This window comes from Pelodiscus sinensis, chromosome 2 (genome assembly GCF_052426305.1).
Source record: "Pelodiscus sinensis isolate ZL-2025 chromosome 2, ASM5242630v1, whole genome shotgun sequence".
NCBI classification, from domain to species: Eukaryota; Metazoa; Chordata; order Testudines; family Trionychidae; genus Pelodiscus; species Pelodiscus sinensis.
The window spans coordinates 112,429,572-112,446,459 of record NC_143053.1 but is presented as its reverse complement, the minus strand read 5'-3'; the positions used below and the strand labels follow the sequence as shown (position 1 = coordinate 112,446,459).

Here is a 16,888-nt window from a genome sequence, read left to right as displayed (position 1 = left end):
CTATTGTTTGTGTAATAATTTCAAGTGTTTTTTCTTATGATTCTAGGTGCAGCTGTAGCTGGTATTTACAGAGTAGCAGGGAAGAACATGGCTCCTTTAGAAGCACTGGTATTTGGAGTTGGACAGACAGTACTGACATTAATTATTTCATTTTCAAGGATTCTTGCTACGCTTTGAGACTTCTGTGAAAACGTTCAGTTAACATAAGGAAACCTTTTGTCTGTAGATAAGTTTTCTGAAAGTGACTTTAGTGGCTGACGGACATAAATTAGTGCACCAGGTCTACTTCAAATCTAGAAATTCAGTCAAGTGGGAAAAGACTGCTCTCTAGTGTCTACAGTCTTGTACTAATGTTCTGCACCTTATGTGCCTCAGACACAGGGAAGGCGCAATTAATGTATGTGACGCTGCGACATAAAGCACCTTGAAGAGCTGCCAATCAGGTGAACGTTTATGATGAAATCATTGTTCTTAACAGTGCTGTGATAAAATACAGGGACATTTCTGAAGAATCCGTATATGTGCCAAACTTGAAGTTTAATTTTTTAACTTAAATGTATGAACATTTGAAATTGTAGTAATAGACAAGTGCTGTGAATATATTCTACATTAATTCAGGTAAACAAGTAAGGATTTGTTTAACTGAATCCTAGTCAATGCTGTGTGTTAATCTATTCAGCATATGAAATAATTACTTGATTTTTGAATTGTATATGAGCATTACTGGGATTTAGGACTGCAGCAATTCTGATCGTAAAATTAATGTGTTTAGCACTGTATGTAGGAGATTTTTTTTGTGAAGCAATTCCGTGAGGTTCACCAACTTTGGAAAAGAGATTTAATAGTTTTATTTCTACACACTTGGTATTTTATCAGTCCAATAATCACCAAGTAGACTGTGCATAGGGCAAATTAAGGAAATCTATTATGCAAAAATGAAATGTAAATTATTCCTTTATTCAATTATTTTTATCCAAATGTAGGTATTCACAACCCTTTTAGAAAAAGGTACTTGTTTATCTTCATGAAAGAAATTTTCAGATGTGATGTCTCAGAAGTTTGTTGAAATTAAATCTTTTTAATGATATTTTAAAACCAGAAACAGTCTTTAATTCTGAAACATCTAATGTTTAAAATATGGCCTAATATAGGCTCTAAAAGAGAATAAAAAGACAAGTAAAGAAACTACAAAGAAGATTGGAAGAATTTTTAAAATATTATGTATGATTGTGCTGGTATTCTGCTGAACAAAAATGGCAAGTTTAATGTTAAGAATGATTCATCAGTATCAAAACAGGGATAGTAGTGTAATGCATGTACTTCCCCATTTCTGAACTTGTTTTATTCTTGGGATGATATGTAGAACTTTCAGATATTTAGCTTTCAGTAGACTTGTGTTCTTTCTAGTTTAGAAGAAACAGAGGTGATGTGAATATAAAATGCACATATACAGTGTTTCAAAGTGAATAGAAATTGGAAAATATCCAAGAAGTGCAGAATTCAGAAGGGTAGGAAGGTCTGGGTGAGGAAAGGTAATCCTGCATATCCAAGGGAGAATTTGTCAACAGTTTAATAAATACATGCTTAGAGAGGAGGACTGATATACCAGAGGAATTGCTGTCGTGATGTCCCAACATTTTTTCAGGCGTGCTTAAACAGTAGTACTTGCAGCACTATCAAAAGGCCACCATCACAATGATGAATCAAATTATTTTGCTCACTACTTCAACATACAATATATTAGTCTGATTTTATCATTGCTTTCCTGCATATATATTGGTTTATTAATTATCATACTATACCTATAAAAAAGTTTTTCCTGTGGGATGACAGAGGGACAGCCCCAGCCTTCCTCTCCCCTTCCCAGCAGCCGGAGGGAAAGCCAGGCCTGGGGTGGCTCAGGTCCTGCCTCTCCTGACACAAAAACCGAGCTCAAGAGCCAGGCCTGGCTGCTGGAGTTACTGTTAGACCACAGTGGGAGGTTGGGAGGAGAAGGGGGCTCAGGGGCTGGTGGAGGGGGAGAGAAGGGAGCCTTGGCTGGTGGAGTGGGGAGGAAGAGGTGGCCAGGGGGAAAGAGAAGGGACCCTGGCTGATGTGGCCACAGTCTGCCTCTCCTTGGTGGCTGGCGTTGCCAACCCCCATGACAGGGCGCAGCACAGCCCCCTAGTTATTCATAATTGGTAGGATGCTGGTATTAATATCTTTGTTCTTTAAAAAGTGTGTGTGTGTGTGTGTGAGTGAGAGAAAAATACACAGGAGAGAAAACAAATCAAATGTTAATTTAAGTATGTTGGCTTTGAATCTGCTTTTTTTAAACACACATGGACACATACACGCAGTGTGTCACAATTATTGTGAATATCTTCAAATATTAATTCATTGTTCACTTAATTTTTTGCTTCTCACCTGATACTTTTTGTCAGAAAAAGATGATGCAGTTTAGGAAAGAGATTATTTTCCAGGAAAACATTAAATTGCTCCTCTGTATCTGTAGATAATGATTTGAATTTCTCTCCATTGTCTTAATTAATGAAAAAATAATTCAAGGTAGTCAGGTCACTGATTTTAAAAAAAATCTTTGTATAAATAAAATAACCGAAAGTATTATACTCCTTTTAACTTAATGTACCTTGGAGAGAGAGAGAGAGATTTTAGGGGAAAGGTATTGAAATAATTTCACTCTCCTCTTACTGCTTAATATCAGATTTGATTACTTGATGTAATGGTTTAATCATCAGAAATATTATTAGGTGGAGTAATGAATTTCTATGATGTGACAAGATCTGGAACCATATTTTATCTGAATATAAAAATTATTTTCCTGAAACATAGTCTTTTTAGTTACTTGAATCATTTCAAGACTCAGCTTACACTAGAAAGTTGCATCACAGACTTCAGACTTTTTTGCTCATCTAATTCTAGTCATAAAACTGTCTTTTATGCTTTGACATTTTCAGTCTCATGGTATTATGTCAATGGCTATAAAAGAGGCCATTACTAAGTTCAGAGGTTTGAATTAAAATTAAAATTTCACTGAATGGTGAAGTGTGCTTTACACCTCGATTGAGGTGCCAATGAAGTATTTGCTAGTGTGCAAATATATAATGATTTAGGTTAGTATTTTTCATATAAAGGAAACCTCTGCAATATTAGGACCAGATATTGAATGGTTTTTAGCTCAAGCGTGTATTAGATTTTAAAAATGTGTTACCCTCTAAAATGTGGTCTGAATTGTTCAGTTGTCTATATGTACTATATAGTATTAACACTTAGCAGCAGTAGGCAGTCAGTCCATTCAACATTATGTCCAAGTGATTCACCAGATGTCAATAGGACAAAATTATCTGTTCTGCGGGAAAGTTCTTGTTAACTGTTTTCTTGTGTGGGGGAGATATGAGGATAAATAGCTTGTTATAAAGTATTAATATATTACCTTTCCACAGTAAAACACAGTATTTGAATGAACAAGCAGTTACCAGTAGTGAAAACATATTGGGTAGTCTTATGTCTTTGAAAGAAGTAGATTAGTTTCAGCACCGAAGATTAATTTTAGTTAATGCTTTTGAGAATTGGCTGGCATCGCACTCTTTGTTCCTTATTATAAAAAATGGCTGAAGTCAAAATGAAATGTGTACATGTAATAACTGTGGGAATGGTCTTTTTATAATCTATCTTGTGAAAATGGTATTCTAGAATTTATACATCTAGTAATCCACACAATCTCTCAAGTAAATTTTTTGGAACAGTGTTACTTTTTAATTGTAATAGTACTGTGCAGTATTTCAAGACATAGCATCTTTTGTATGAATGGCACTGAATGGTTACCCTGTGGTGATTGATGTTCACTACAGTAATGTAGAAGTGCAACATATCTGCACAATTCTGGTTTTTGGAAAAATGACTGAATATGGTAACTGTTGTGAAGAAACTTCAACCACTTATAACTTTAAGGTAGAAGTTCGTTTGGATTTTCAAGATTTAAATACCACCTATGTTCCATTATTAGTCATGCATTGCTATAAAAAACAGAACTCTGTTTTCTAAATAGCTAGAACAGATGTACCGGTATTAAGAAAATATTTCAAATCATTTTAATTTTTGGTGATAATCTTACTATGTTGAACTAATCTCCATTATTAATGTAATTCTGGGCATAGTCCTTAGTAATTTACAGTAACAGAGGACAGTAGTTAAACCAGGTTTAATGTACAAACACAGGGACCAAAGACTAATTTATACTCCTGTCTTTTGCTGTATTTTACATATCAGTAGAAATATATTTTTAATGTTCATTGAATTGTGACCCTTGATATCTAACAGAAATATGATCCTTTGTTAGTTTTGCACTTTGCTATTTATTGGGGGGGGGGGATGTTTTAGTTTGACCAGTTGATTTTATTTTAATTACATTTGTGTCTTTTGGTTGTACCATCTAGAAAACAGTTTTTGGTATGGTCATAATTTTAATTAGAAAATCTGTCCTTGTGTTTGAAAATTGTTCTGCTTTTTCACTTGCATGTGTATTCATTCATTAGCATATTTGATTATGCCTTTAAATCATTAAAATTTAATATTGCATAATTAATGGTTTACGGCTTCGTACATAATCATCCAAAGTAGTTCATGTATAATCCCATCCATAGCGAGATGATCAGAAAAAAAGACTTAAGGAAGTTTTGCTCCTGGTAGCATTCTGGATTGTAATTAAGCATGGGTGAATCTCATTTTAAGTAAAATAAACTTCCCAAATTGCATCCGAAGTCATAACGTTTTATATGTGTATGCGCGTGCGCTCTCTCTCAGGTTTTGGTCAAAAGAATCTGTTGTATTTTTGTCATGGTTAAAATAAGGAAGTCACTTGGTATGATGAAGTTTGCAGACTGAATTTTTCAGACCGAAATATTTGAGAGAGGCAGAAATCTAAGTCTATATTTACATCCCCCTGACCACAGCAAATTTAAAGTGTTATAAAGTACCAGTGTAAATGGCTTGCAACACTGGCGCCATGCCCTCCCTCTTTAGGTGATTTACACAGGGCTCATCTAGACTACATCCCTCTTTCGAAAGAGGGATATAAATGAGTCCGATCGAAAGTGCAAATGAAGCATGGATTTAAATATCCTGCGCTTCATTTGCATATTTGTGTCCGATCGCTGTTTCGAAAAAGGGTATTTCGAAAGTGAAACCGTTCTTTATTTAAATCCGTAGTTCATTTGCACTTTTGATCGGGCTCATTTTCATACCTCTTTCGAAAGAAGGATGTAGCCTAGGCAAGCCCACAGAGAGCTGGGAGAGTCCAGTACAGGTGCCATGGCTATACTTTCACTTTCATGTACTACCATAGCAGCGTTTTGATATGTTAAGTTTAGTCTTGTCCTCAGTATGCTTACATAAACTAAAATAGTACTGTACATGTGATCGCTAGTTGTGATTGTGAAGCCCTGGGGGCTTCAAAGGATTCATGATCTAACCAGTTGTTAAATCCCTGATAATCTCTTCTGCTTTTATTCTTGCTGTTAAATATACTTAAATATTTTGTTAAAACTGCTGCATCTTCAGAATAATTATTTTTCTTTTTTTCCTGTTTTCTGCATATAACTTTTGTTCATGAAACATCAGTGGGTTTGACAATCAGTTGTTTTCTAATGAATACATGACTTGTATTTTAAGAACCTTAAATTCACTTGCTGCATTGCAGTGATTTTTTCAAACATTTAAAAGGCACCTACAATTCTCCTTTCTCTGTTTCTGAGCAGAGCAACTTTCTGTTAACTTTTTAAGATGTTTGATGGTCAAAGGCAGACTAGGCATGGGACAACTTCCCCTGGACTCATAGCATATGTCTACGCAGCAACTTTAAACCCAGGATTAATGGGACTCGAGTCAGCTGACCAATGGCGGGAAATCCTGGGCTTGAACAACTACACTGCATTTCAGGTTCTGACCATTCCTGAACCTAAGGCTCTAGTATCCACATTGCAATGCATCAACCTTCTCCCCGCCTTCTTGCCCATTGAGTCAAAATCTAGCCCTACAAATGTGTTGCACTATGGGAAGACTGCTGCCCACTCTGTTTCCTAACTGAGGCAGTGTTATTGATGGGGCTCAGGTGCCCATAAGGAGCATATGAGCACATAAACTGTATAATTAGCTGCTTTGGTAGCTGTCTCAGTAGAATGAGTGCAGTTTGAAAGGCTTTATACTGAACTACATCTAATCTGAGAACTGGGCTCTGCAGCTCTAGGCTGAGTCATTTTGGCAGGATAATGGACATGTGCGCCTGTAGGATATCATTTTTCAGGGCTGTCATACTATTAAAATGCAACTTTACAATTCTTCATTTTTAAAATGCAAAGTTCAGGTAAGACATTTTTTCTTTCTATTCTTTCTAGCCTTTCTTTTTATTTATTTTGAAGCTTGACACAAAATGCATGGTTCCTAGGAAAAACATACACACTTGCCTGCCTGCTGGTTGTGGAGTGGTGAAGCATATCCCCAGGACTTGTGGTGCAACATGCTCCAGTGGTCCCCAGGGGGATCCCTTATTCCTGACCCTGCTACACCCTGGGAGGCAAAGATAAGGGATCTTTGGGAGGCTGTGAGGAAGTTTGGGAGCTTGCTCCCACTCACTGCCCTCAAAATGCATTCTGCCTGGATACCTCAGAACTTATAGCAACAAAGGACTTCCAGAAAAAGGGGCAGAGATTGGAGCAGGACTTAATTAGCTGTCCTGTAGGGAAGGAGCAGCAGAGATCCTGGTTCAGCACAGTCTGGGGAAGAATGACCCCCAATATCCTTGGAACCACCTCTCAGCTTTGCTCCCTGATCCTGACAAGCTCTGCACAACAGCAAGAACGAGCGAAAGCTGGATTCACTGCTGTGGGAGGCCTTAGAGAAATTTTGAGTTTGGCTCCCACTTACCACCCTGACAGTGCACACTGTCCACATGCCTTTGCACGTGCAGTCTAATGAAGGGCAGGAGGTGACCAGAGCAGAGTGGATACCAAAAGGACTAAGGATATTGCTTCAAGGAACTCTGAAACACATCTGAAAAACTTCTGAGACCCAAGTTAAGATGTGGCCATAGGAAAGCAATAGGGCTTGGACACAAGGTTGCAGCTTAATATGGACTCAGACCCTTCAGCCCTATGGGCTCCTGGGTCTCTAACTTCAAACCCCAGTTAACACAACTGGTGTATGGATGCGAATGGGCTTAAGCTTTATTTATTTTATATATTGATGTAGGGAAAAAAATCAAACTACAAGTTAAAAACTCTTACAATTTCTCTTGACCTATGAAAGTACCTTTTCTTGTGTACATTTCTGGGAATCATTAGCGTTTTAATAGCAACAATACAACAGTAGTCTGGTGTCCAGAACTTTCTTTTTTAATCTTCAGAATCCCCTAGCAACTCTTTTTAAATAAGCATTCTAGCAAAGCTATTTTTCACCATATGTTAATTTCTTGAATCAGCTGAAAAAAAATCACATTTACGTGATCAGATAAAAAGGGAAAACAATATGATTTCTGAGATGATTAATAATATGAAAAATTTAATCTCAATAGTCATTGCAGGCACAAATTATAAAGATGAAATGTATTCTGGCTTTTGCTCAAACTTGATTTAAGCCTAGCAGATGCAGCTTCTCAAGGCATTAGAAAAATTGGAGTGGAGAAAGAGATTTTTATGTGATTCCTGATCTATAATATGTAACTCTTCTAGAAATAGGAGCCAGATTTTAAGATGACAGATTTACACTAGCTGAAAATTTGGCCTGAGGCAGGGGTGGGCAATAATTTTTGATGGGGGGGGGGGGGCAGCATTCCAAGATTTTGGAAAGTGGTCCAGTGTCGCACTCTTCCATGATATTAATGGTGGATGTGCAGGGTCTAGGATGGAGGTTGAGTGCGGAAGGGAGCTTGGGATAAGGGATTGGGGTGTAAGAGGGAAAGTGGGGTATGGAAGGGAGTTTGGGTGAAGGAGGCAATTATGACCTAGGGCAGCAGATGGGGTGCTGGGTTTTGGAATGTGACCAATGGCAGAAGGGGGTTGTGACCTAGGGGAGTGGACTAGAGTGAAGCAGTTTGGGTTTTGACCTAAGGTAGGAGGGGATTATGATCTGGTGCCAGAGGACTGGGGTGCCAGATCTGGGAGTGCCAAAGGCAGGCTCTGTCCAGGAGATTTACCAGCCAGTAGCCCAATTAGCCTGCCTACCTACAGAGCTAAATGCTGGCAGAGCTCAAAATATTTGTCAGCCTGCCTGCTTGCCTGCTCCCTGGCCATGTGCTTATGTGAACAACTGAACTGAAGAGAAGGGGGCGTGGTGCTTCATGTGCTGCCTGTTAATTGAATAGGCAGATCCCATTGGCAAGTTTCTGGATAGAAACTGGCTAATGGGATTATGTTGGGGTGGGGGCAGTGCCTGAAGCCTTCTCCCCTCCCCTCAGGGATCCCAGTTTTGAAAGAGAAATGGCCCTGCAGCCGCTTTTTTTGACCAGTGTGTGGAGCAAGCCGGGGAGTCTGACTGGGGCTTCCCACTGCGTCCACAGGCTGGATCCGGTGGCTTGGTGGGCTGAGGTCGAATTTTGGCCAGGCCTGGCTGAGGTTTATTGTAAAGCTTAAAGATTGCAAGAATGAGTTAATTTAGAAATTATTCATATTACATTGTGTGAAAACAGTATTTTAAACATTCTAGTTATATCTGTGTATGTACAGCATGTTATATAATAGCTTAGTCTAATTTAAGATTAAAATACTTTCCCATGGATGATACCTAACAAACTGTAAATATTGCATACTTTTAAAATTTTGATGTAAAAAACTTGTCTTATTCCCTATTTGTGTATATACCTTACTCTCTAACCACAATATTTTCTTGGACAGTAAAAGTTTTACTGTTAACCTTAATTGCAGTAATCATCTTAGTATAAGTCCATACAATTTTTTTTTCCTCACAGTACACTCACCTCTCACTTTCTTCAAAGGGCAGCAATAAAAATTTGCTTTTTAGTTTAAAGCAACATTTTCTGCACGTATTTCCACGTTTCTTTAGCTATACAGCAGCGATGCACAATTAACGTCCTATCTGGTAATAAGGTTTCAGATTCTTTATGCAGTTTTCATCTTTCTAACATATTAGAGGAAATCTTTGGTAATGACTATGGACAATAGCTTATAAATTAATCTAGTATGTAAATAATACTCATTGCACAGATTTGTTCGATTAAAAGTTTATATAAAAATATACCCAAACCAGTATTTTAATAATGTTCTGTAACCTACTTCATGCACTTATAAATAAATTTGCCATAGATTACTTTGTGTAATGGAATGCCTGTAATGTTTGAAAATCAACAATATAAAAGGATCAAACCCAAAATAATCACTTAAGTTTTATATCAATCTGTGGTGCCTATTCTTTCAGACACTTGATGTTCTGCTATTTATTTTTTTTTGAGTTTTGCTCTGTTGCTGCAGAATAACCTCAACAAGAACTACATAATCACAAGATTTAAATGCTGAATTGACTAATTTAGGTTCTGTTTCAGCTTCTCAAATCCGATGTTCATGAATCCTTGCTCTCTGTACATGGAATTATCATCTAAGGCCTCAGTTACTAACCTCTAAATTTACTAATGAAGTTTTCACATCCAAATACAAATAATTGATTATTGTATGCCAATGACTAGCTGGGCCCATAAGGGGCTGCATATGCATAAACAGTATGATGAGAAATATTTAGTGTGTATGTATATAACTTACAGTGCAAGTTGATCACTTAATTGGCTAATAACCTAGTAAAACCATTTCAACTGTTTAATAACTTTGGTTAATAAATAAATCACACAGTGTTTTAATATCATGTGCTGCAAAGAGCTGCAGGAGACACATCAAAGACCCTCAATTCCCGATTATCACTGCATACTATGAAAGCTGGGTTATTTTTCAAGTTCTGGCCCCTATTTGTATTCCACATAATACATATGTCTTACCTTAGACCAGCAAATTCTTGGAAGTAGTGTCTCTTGTCTGCCCTGGGCCCTCATGCTCTCATGAGGGAGGGAGGGATCAACCACCTCACCAAGTCCTCCTTACCACTATATGGCCTGAAAATTCTCCAGAATGGATTCTTCTGTAAATATTCATGTTAAATTATTCTCTATTTTTTTAGTTCATTTTTTATAGTTTTCCTAGTAAGTGTTAGAATCTCCTGTCCAGGAAACCCATCCTGTCTCCTAGTGCAGGATTTAGATGTTCAGAACATGGGTATTCAAAAACTGCATCTCCTTCCCCTGCTTCTTTTTAAGTCAGCAACAGCTACCAGCTCTACCTCTTCCTGCCTCCTTGGAGCTCAGATCTCTTCTAAATTAAGTATCTGCTGCTCTTTTACCAGTGGCAGAGGTAAGAATTTCAGCTTCAGAAGCACTTTTGACTCATACTGGCATGGAGATCTTAATGTATGTATATTATTCAGAGTCCATCCATTTCAGCAGGGAGTTTTATCTCCTTCTCCAGATGGTCATTCTAAACACCCAGTGTAAGAAGGGAAAGACAAGCTTGATTCCATGATGCCACTGGTTTAATTTGAAACATTTTTTAATTCCTGCAGTCTCTAGAGCATAAGGAGGGCCATATTGGGTCAGATCAAAGGTCCATCTAGCCCAATATCCTGCCTTCTGAAAATAGCCAATACCGGATGCCTCAGAGGGAGGTAACAACAGGTAATCCTCACATGATCTCTCTCCTGTCACCCATTTCCAGATGATCTGAGGCTAGGGATACCATTTCTACCCATCCTGGCTAATAGCCATTGATGGACCTAACCTCCATGAGTCATCTAGCTTTTTTTTTTTTAACCTGATTAAAGGCCTAGTATTCACATCCTTTGGTAAGGAGTTCCACAGGTTGACTGTGCTGAGTGAAGAAAAACTTCCTTTTGTTTGTTTTGAACCTGCTTTGAACCTGATTTAACTATGTTCTATATTAACCATGTTCTTACAAAACAAAGTGTCTTCTATGCGTATATAACATTTGGAATGAACATTCTTCTTTCAAACAGTATAATTCAATTAGCAAGTGATTCCCTTCAAATTTAATTTCATAGGATAACTGTAGGGCCCCGGTCCTCAAAGGGTCTTGTGTAGCATTGCTCAGTATTGCATGGCATTTTGGTCCACTTGAAATTAAACAAAAAACCAAAGAAATTAGTTTTGACATTATCCAAAACGTGATAAATTTGAAACAAAAAATCAAGTTTTTCAATGTAACAAATGTTTGAAAAATAAATGGTTTCATTTTGAATAAGAACAAGGTGTGTGTGTTTGGTTTTTCAATTCCCCATTTTCCATTCACCTCTAGGAGTCCCCAAAGTTGAAAATAATTAAATACAAATAATTGATTTTATCAAAGTTAATCATGAGCCTCTAGTCACCAGGTGAAAGCTAGCCATAACCTTAGAATAAAACTGTCCTCAGTAGGGAAGGTGTTCATAGAAGTCTCCCCAGCATATTATGGTTTTCTACTTTTGCTCTTTGCTGTTCTGAACATAAGACCAGCCATACTGGGTGAGACTAAAGGTCAATCTAGCCTAGTACAGTAACTTATTTACTGCCTGGGCAATGCCAGATACCCCAGAGGGAGTGAACAGAATAGGGAATCAAGTGATCCCTCTCCCGTCACCGATTCCTAGCCTCTGAGAGAGGCTAGGAACATTATTCATACCTATGCTGGATAATAATCATTGATGGCCCTAACCTCCATGAATGAATCTAATTCTTTTTTGAACCCCGTTAATGTCTTGATCTTTACAACCTCCTCTGGCAAGGAGTCCCACAGGCCTACCATGTGCTGTGTGAAGAAAAACTTTCCTTTGTCTGTTTTAAACCTGTTAATTTCATTTGGTGACCCCTAGTTCTTATGTTGTGAGAACAAGTACATAACTTTTCCTTAATCACTTTTTCTACCCAAGTCATGATTTCATGGACCTCCCCCTTAGTCCCACTTTTCTAAAATGAAAAGTCCAAGTCTTTTTAATCTTTCTTCATATGGGACCCATTCCCAACCTCTAATCATTTTTGTTGCCCTTTTGTGAACTTTTTCCAGTGCCAATATATCTTTTTTGAGATGTCAACCACATCTGTACACAATATTCAAGATATGGGCGTACCATGGTTTTGTACAGAGGCAATAAGATGTTCTCTGTCTTATTCTCTATCCCTTTTTAAATGATTCCTAACATTCTATTTGCTTTTTTGACTGCCACTGCACACTTGAGTGGATGTTTTCAGAGAACTATCCACAGTGATTCCAGTATCTTTCTTGAGTGGTTCCAGCTAAATTAGTCCCTATCATTTTGTAGGTATAGTCGGGAATATTTTTTTCTAATGTGCATTACTTTACATGTATCAACATTAAATTTCATTTGCCATGTTGTTGCCCAGTTATTTAGTTTGATGAGATCTTTTTGAAGCTCTTCATAGTCTCTTTTGGTCTTAATGATCTTGAGCCATTTGGTATCATCTGCAAGTTTTGCCACCTCACTGTTTTCCTTTTTCTCTAAATCATTTATGAATAAGTTGAATAGGATTGGTTCCAGGACAGACCCTTGGAGAACTCCACTAGTTACCTCTCTCTACTCTGAAAGCTTACGATTTATTCCTACGCTTTGTTTCCTGACTTTTAACCAATTATCAATCCATAAAAGGACCTTCCCTCTTATCCCTTACTCTACTTAAGAGCCTTTGATGAGGGACCTTGTCAAAGGCTTTCTGGAAATCTAAGTATACTATATCACTGGATCCCCCTTGTCCACGTTTGTTGACCCCCTCAAAAAACTCTGGTAAGGCATGACTTCCCTTTACAGAAACCATGTTGATTTCCTTCAACAGATTATGTTCATCTATGAAAGGGCGGGGGGGTTGGAAGGGAGGAACCTGGTGTCAAGCCTAGAATGACCCAGCTCTGAAGTTGTGCAAGAAAGGACAGCAGAAAGGACTCTTATCAGAAAATATTCCCTAGCAAATGGAAATGTTGCTCTATCCGGGTGTAACAAACCCAGATATCTCCAGAGATGGCAGGTACTCCTTCTGCTTCGGACTATCTTCTTACCCTAATGATGATGGAACTTTCTCTTAGCTCACATTGGGTTAACCTTACAGCAATTAGCATGTCATCTGCCAGAGTTTCAATATTCAATCTTTGCCCATCTGGTAACAGCCAGTGTTCTTGAAGGTACTGATATGTATCTTTCTGTTGGTAAAGAAGTTGTCCCTACTCTGAGATCTGACTTAGATCCTTTTGGCACTCACTAAGTCACTCTTTGAACTGCTAGCTACATGTACCCATCTCATTTGTGTGCAAAAATTGCCACCTCAGCCACAAGGTTGGGTTAATTAAGGATTTTAATGACTGATTCACTATTTGCAGCATTCTTTAACTTTTCACTATGGCTGTACCTAAAACTCCATTCCCAAGGTAATTTCTGAATTTCTTATAAACCAGTCAATATATTTACATGGTTTTTTCCCCCTAAAACCCCATGCCTGCAATGAGACGTCTCTCTTCATTCCCTCAACCTGTTTTTGTAGCAGAACAAGTACCAGGACAGGATGTGTCTTTTCAGTTGATGTCTGGCTGTATCCTACTCTGTTACCAATTTCCACAGATTTCTTCCCCACATCACATCAGAAGCTTCACTTCAAGAGGTTCCCCTGCTTGATATTTGAAGAGCAGCCACATTGAGCTCAACCCATGAATTGACAATACATCATATCTTGGTCCAGAACTCCAGGGGTAAACTTACAATGAAACATACCATGCCCTGGCATGGGGCCCCTCCAACAACACCAGGTCTCCAGGGCCGGGCAGTTCAGCACTGTGTCTAGTACCCTCCCCCCCACACACACAGAGGACGGCCACTCTCTGTGTGGGGAGGGAGAAGTCTCTCTGCAGAGAGGGCTGGAGGAGGAAAGCAGGGCGACTTATCTGCAGGCTGCAGCCTCAGGAGAGCCAGCAGGAAGCAGCGAGAAGTGCAAACATGGGCTGGAAGGCTTCAGAGGAGCATAGGGCAGACGCACAGCCAGCTGAAGCAAAGCAGCGCTTTGAAGCAGGAAAGTGCCGCTTCTCTGTGTTTACCAGCTGTGTGGCTACCTGTGCTCTTCTGAAGCCTTCCAGCCTGTGTTTGTGCTGCTAACCACCACCTGGTGAGGGGCAGCTGCCAGCAGGGTATGGAGAGGAGCTGGTCCCTGTGGCAGGAAGAGGGCAGCTGGGGGATGGAGCATCTGCAAGCTGCACAGCTGGCAAGAAAAAGGCGCACTTTGAAGTGGGAAAGTGCCGCTTCTCTCCAGTAGTTGGCTCCATGACTGCGTTGCCCCCTTCTCCTGAATCCTCCAGCTCCTTTAATGCTGCACTGCTGTTTTCTGCCACCTGGTGAGTGGCTGCTGTCTGTGGGCGAGGGAGAGAGTGGCTGGGAGATAGAGAGCCTGGGGAGGAGGGGAGAGGAGAGTGTTCAGGTGGCCAATGTAACTGTGCCTCCCTCTCACCTTCAGGTGGCACACATGTGGGTTTCTGCCCATTTCTCTGGGCCAACCAGCGCAGGGCCACTGGGGCACCTGAACCTGTTCTCTGCAGCCATGGAAATCTCTTCTGTCAGTCCTCTTCTCCAGCCACTTCATGGCAGCTCTGCTCTTGTGCTGGGCCCCAAGGCCCCACCCTTCTGGGGGCCCAGACCTGCCCCTGCACACACACACACACACACACACACACCTTGCCCAGGGTCCTGGCTATTCTGTCAGCGGTGGCTGGCTTTCAGCACCCCACTATTAAAAATGTTCCAGTGCCACTGGTGTTAAACCTAATTGGAGAAAGGGTGGTACAGACCATGGCCCACCCATAGCTACATTCTTGCTCTTTCAGATATTTTTAATCTGCCTAAAAATCAAGGTCAGTTTTTAGCAGTAATGAAGCAATACTATGAATCTGGCAGTCAAAAACGCAAAAAGAAAAAGAAAAAAACAAGGTAAAAAGATGAAGCTAAGCAAAAAGACAGTTTGTTATATTTTAAAAATCTTGAAATACTGAATAGAGGACATTCATCCAATAGTATCTGCAAGGAAACATCTCAGTTATTTGATCACTTGCCAAGTTGTGGGGCTAGAATGATGACTGCAAAAGTTGAACATGTGGACTCTGAAGTGTCAATGGAACTACAAACTTGGTAATTTGGTTGAAATAATGGAAGAAACCTACCCTGAAGACATTGCATTATGGCCAAAATCCATTTAATTGGCAGATATAGAATATTTCTTAGTAAATAAACAGAAAAACATAGGTAATATGGAAAATTTTAGAGAAAGTATGAGGCTGGAGGAAAAAGCAATTTAGAGGTCTTCATAAATCCCATTTTCTGAGGACCAAGAAAAATGGAATCTCAGAAATGAGAAATTGGTGGATTTTTTTTTTATAATTTTTGGAAACCACCAAGACAATCTACTGTTATGTTTGCAAATTTATACACAGACCATATTAAAAGAAAACAACAAATTTTCAAGGAGCACTCTAATTGGAGAAATGTTGCAAGAGATGTTTCTATTCAAGCTCTCATCTAGATCAGAAGTTCTCAAACTCTGCTCCGAGAGCTCCGTTCAAGTGACCCGAGGAAAGGTTATTATGTTTTGTTTTAAATAAAGTGCACTTATCCAAAGTGCAAAAAAAATTTACAAAAAAAATCAAGATACCTCACTTTATTTTCATTTACTTCTCCTTATTGATAATATAGGAGGGAGGAGGAAGGAAAAAAAATTGGGAGGGGCAGGAAGAGTGAATGTTGTTTTTCTTGGCTGGCTCCCCAGGAGGGCTGCAAAAATGAAGCTGAGCACAGGGTCCCACTAAGTCTAAATCTGCCATTGCAGGACTCCACTGCTGATGGATCCTTTGGGACTGGTTCTTCAAGCAGTTGTATCACCTGCAGCTTCCCTCCCTCTTCTGCTCCAAATACAGCTTGTCAATCACTCATGGTGGAATATGTCTAGGGACCTGCAATGAAAGAAGAGAGGGAAATTACTTATTTGCAGTAGAGAAGGACCTGGCAAGGCAATCAGTCTGCTCTGTGCCATATATCCTTGGTAGAGCACACAAGAAGAGCTGGACAGTAGGTCTGGACCAACATTAACTACTTGAAAGAATTTTCTGGTATACCTGAACTGCGTAAACCTGAGCACCACAGGCAGAGACCACAATCTCAAAAAGCTACAGTTACAACAAGGTGAGTAAATTCTTTTTTCCAGATTTTCATGTGCGCTACATAACTTTTCCAATTACAGGCAGTCCCCGAGTTACGCGGATCCGACTTATGTCGGATCCGCAGTTACGAACGGGGCCGTTCCTCTCCCTGGTCTCCAGCAGACCAGGGGGACGGGGGGGGGGGGCAAAGCAGAGCCAAGCCGCGGAGCGAGCGGTCAGCTGACAGCCCAGACACGTCTGGGCTGTCAGCTGGCCGCGTCCTCCGCGGCTTGGCTCTGCTTTGCCCCCCCCCCCCATCCCCCTGGTCTGCAGACCAGGGGGACGGGGGGGCAAAGCAGAGCCAAGCCGCGGAGCGCGCTGCCAGCTGCCAGCCCAGACGTGTCAGACGCGGCTGAATCTGGACGCCAGTTCCGACTTACATACAGATTCAACTTAAGAACAAACCTACAGTCCCTATCTTGTACGTAACCCGGGGACTGCCTGTATAGAGATACTTTGATAGTGACTGACAGTAAAGTTGAAAATAAAAGTAATAGAAGGGAGGAAACGGAATCCAAGAGTAAAATGTTCAAGAGCTCTGGAAGCCTATTTTCAAATTACTTAGGCTCCAAATTCACACTGACATTAATGGTACTTAGAAGCCAAAA

At 39.8% G+C, this 16,888-nt stretch overlaps 1 protein-coding gene across 1 annotated transcript in view; it reads left to right on the top strand.

Moving 5' to 3' along the window:
• Nucleotides 1–12,450, top strand: part of TMEM170B (transmembrane protein 170B) — a 33,072-nt gene extending 20,622 nt beyond the window's left edge. The window contains exon 3 of the mRNA XM_006138773.5: nt 47–12,450. Within this exon, the coding sequence (XP_006138835.1) occupies nt 47–177 (131 nt within the window). The 3' untranslated portion in view covers nt 178–12,450. The remainder of the gene's footprint in view (nt 1–46) is intronic.
• The last annotated feature ends 4,438 nt before the right edge of the window (nt 12,451–16,888 follow it).